This window comes from Acomys minous (genome assembly GCF_964271855.1).
Source record: "Acomys minous genome assembly, chromosome: 7".
NCBI lineage: Eukaryota > Metazoa > Chordata > Mammalia > Rodentia > Muridae > Acomys > Acomys minous.
The window spans coordinates 63,318,235-63,321,713 of record NC_140488.1 but is presented as its reverse complement, the minus strand read 5'-3'; the positions used below and the strand labels follow the sequence as shown (position 1 = coordinate 63,321,713).

The window sequence follows — 3,479 nt, the reverse complement described above, 5'->3', positions numbered from 1 at the left end:
TTTTTCTAAGGATTATATATGAATATTTGGCTGACAAAATATTCTTGTAACTGAAAAACTCGATGGACTTTAAAATGCCAAGTCTTCAGATAAAAGGAACATTGATTTTATTACTATTAATATTTTTATGGAAATATGTTATCTCATACAGAATTTTCAGCTATGTACACTTGGGTGGAAAGATTGAGTTTCTCCTCAAAATATAATTTTAAATGTTCTTTATATGAGAGTGTATAAAGCTTTCTCAAGTTTATAGAGAAGGAGCCTATTTCTGACTATACACTGCCTTCATAAAGCCAAGATTCACCATCCTATATCAGTGCAGAAACATTTAGCAAATACAGTTTTATATATATAATGTAATCTTGGTTTTTATGCTAATGATCATTCATCTATTTTGTTGTCATTTTTATATCAGAAGTTGAACTATGCTACATAAAAATATATTAAAATGTTATCAATATGCATTCATATAATTAACATTGACATACACTGTGAACTGTCACCTTATACAAGGAATTTCACATTAGCTAATTGATTGTAATAGTGCTATGTCTTAGTGATTCAGCTACATGGGCATATACAACATTTGGAGAAGCTTTAAAAATCAAATAGGAGCTGAGCAGTTGGCTCAGCAATTAGAGCCCTTTACTACTCTTACAGAAATCAACAGTTTTGTTACCAGCAGCCACACTCATATCTCAAAAGTATTTATATTTCTAGCTCCAGGAGATACAACACCACCTTCTGTCCTTTAAAGACACTTTCACACATCTTGCATGCACACATTCAGACAGAAACATAAACACATAAATAAAAATAAAAATAAATCTGATGAAAAGGAAGATATGAAACTACTATTCCTGAAACTGGAGCCTGACCGTATATAAACTTTTTTTCACTTCAAATTATATTGTGTAAATAGAGTTATAAACTATCGCCTTGAGTAGTTCACATTCATAAAGTATAAAATTATTGCTATTTAATTAAGAAATGAAAAATTTGTGCTAAATTCCAGATACAATGAATTGGTTTCTTCATTTTAACAAGACTAAATGATTTTACACATGTTAAAATATAAGTGCGACTGGACAGATTTATTTAATTTATATGGTTGAAAGAAAACATATCAGTCTTTTCTCCCAAAGTACAAGAAAAAAGCAAATACCTCATAGTAAGATCATGATTCATCTTTACTTATTATATACTTTAGTCTTAATGGTGTGTAGCCTCTATTTCTATATTTGGAATGAATTTAAATACTTTTCAAAATTTTTGACTCCTAAGATTTTTTTAACCTTTTTTAGAATTTTTTGCCAAGGAATATGTTTTTTCTTGTTTTTACTATATTTCTTATTTACATATACATATATATTATTACATATAAATATACTACATATGGCAAGAGGAACCACAAAACAATCAGGAATTATAAAAATGTTACATTCATAACATTTTGGTTATTTGTATTTGACAAACTTGAAAAAAAACTTTCCTATATTGATGAGTCTAAAATTCTGAATGTAAGCCAATATCTATCATATTTTATTGCTATCAACTTAAAACATCTCTCTAGACCTAAAACTACCTTAACCTCTAAACAACTTGGCTTAATTTTAATTTATCTGGTCTTCAACACCATCAGAGACTTGAGAAGAAATAAAATTAATTAACTGAGTAAACCAGAAGAGCAGGTTAGCAGCTTTCAAAATGAAAAAACAAAACAAACAAACAAACAAACAAACAAAAAACAGAGAATTTGCTGTGTGAACAGTCAACAAAAACTCTCTGTAAGAATGTTCAGCCTTCTGACCCAATATGGCTGACAGACATATTTGTAAGTCAAGAACTGCTGAGGACTTGCTTACCCTGTGGCTGTCAACTCTGCCTGCATCCAAGCTTGCCAATTTTTAGGCAGAATTCTGTCTGTGGCAGAAACAAGGACATTTTCCCCAGTTGAAGCCATCTCCATAAGGAGGTTCTTTGATGCTCATCATATTCTTTGAGTTAGTCTGGGTGATGGCAGGATTTAACTTGTCTTTTTGTCATAGAATCTTTAAAATAATAAAAACATCTTTAAATGCCATATTCTGTAGGCCTCTGAGGCCTTTGAAGACCTTATTCAACTATTTTGCCTTATATATCTAGAGACTCATATCTATTAAACCTAGGTTGTATATTCTTGTGATATTTGTTTTTGTGTTACATTTTTTTAGAGTCTTAATCTGTTACCCAGGCTGGCCAGTAACACACTGTGGACTTCAGTTTTTCTTAAAACTTACATGTTCCTCCTGCCTCAGCCTCCGAAATCCTGGGACTAAAAACATAAATCACAATTACAAGCTGTATACAGAGAGCTCTTTCACATACTATGATATCCTTTATTTCCTTAGAGGTAGTGAACTTTACTGATGGTGTTCAAGAGAGTAGGGCTCCCTGGGCCCATCCTGTTATTCTTTGAGTCTAGAATGGAAACTGTGAAGAGGAATGCTCATTTGAGGGGCTGAGTTGGAGCAGGGGCTCCTCAGCAGTCAAGGGCCACTTTCTTTCTCTTATATCCTTGCTGTGATTGGTGATCCAGGGCTTCTTACTCCTTGGAGGTCATGTAGGCCATGAGGTTCACCATCCTGTTGCTGTATCTGTATTCATTGTCATACCAGGAAATGAGCTTTACAAAGTTGTCATTTAGAGCAATGCCAGCCCCAGCATCAAAGATGGAAGAGTGGAAGTTGCTGTTAAAGTCTCAGGAGACAACCTGGTCCTCATTGTAGCCCAGGATGCCCTTTAGTGGGCCCTCAGATGCCTGCTTTACCACATTTTTGATGTCATCATACTTGGCTGGTTTCTCCAGTATGCATCTAAGATCCACGACGGACACGCTGGGGGTAGGAAAATGGAAAGTCATACCAGAATTCTTCCCATTCAACTCTGGGATGACCTTGTCCACAGCCTTGGCATCACAAGTGGATGCAGGGATAATGTTCTGTGCAGCTCCATGACCATGATGCCATATCTTTCCAGAGGGTCCATCCACTGTCTTCTGGGTAGCAGTGAATGACATAGACTGTGGTCATGAGTCCTTACATGATGCCAAAGTTCTCATGGATGACCTTGGCCAGGGGGCCAAGTAGTTGGTGGAACAGGAAGCATAGCTGACAATTTTGAGTGAATTGTCATTGTACTCATGGTTCACACCTATCACAAACATGAGGACATTGACAAAAGAGGCATAGATGATGTCCCTTTTGACTCCACTCTTCAATTGTTCCCCAGCCTTCCCCATGGTGGTGAAGACACCAGTAGACTCTACAACATATTCGGCACCAGCATCAGCCAATTTGATGTTAGCAGGATCTCACTCCCAGAAGATGGTGATGGCCTTCCTGTTGATGACAAGCTTCCTGTTCTCATCCTTGACTGTGCCGCAGAACTTGCCATGGGTAAAATCATACTGAAACATGTAGACCATGTAGTGGAGG

General features: G+C 35.9%; 1 protein-coding gene across 1 annotated transcript; it reads right to left on the bottom strand.

Moving 5' to 3' along the window:
• Positions 1-2,743: 2,743 nt before the first annotated feature.
• On the bottom strand, positions 2,744-3,061 carry LOC311601194 (glyceraldehyde-3-phosphate dehydrogenase-like; the record flags this gene model as incomplete). Its single annotated transcript, XM_084788601.1, has 1 exon — positions 2,744-3,061. One exon carries the CDS (start codon positions 3,059-3,061, stop codon positions 2,744-2,746), a length of 318 nt encoding a protein of 105 aa, XP_084644727.1.
• Positions 3,062-3,479: the final 418 nt, after the last annotated feature.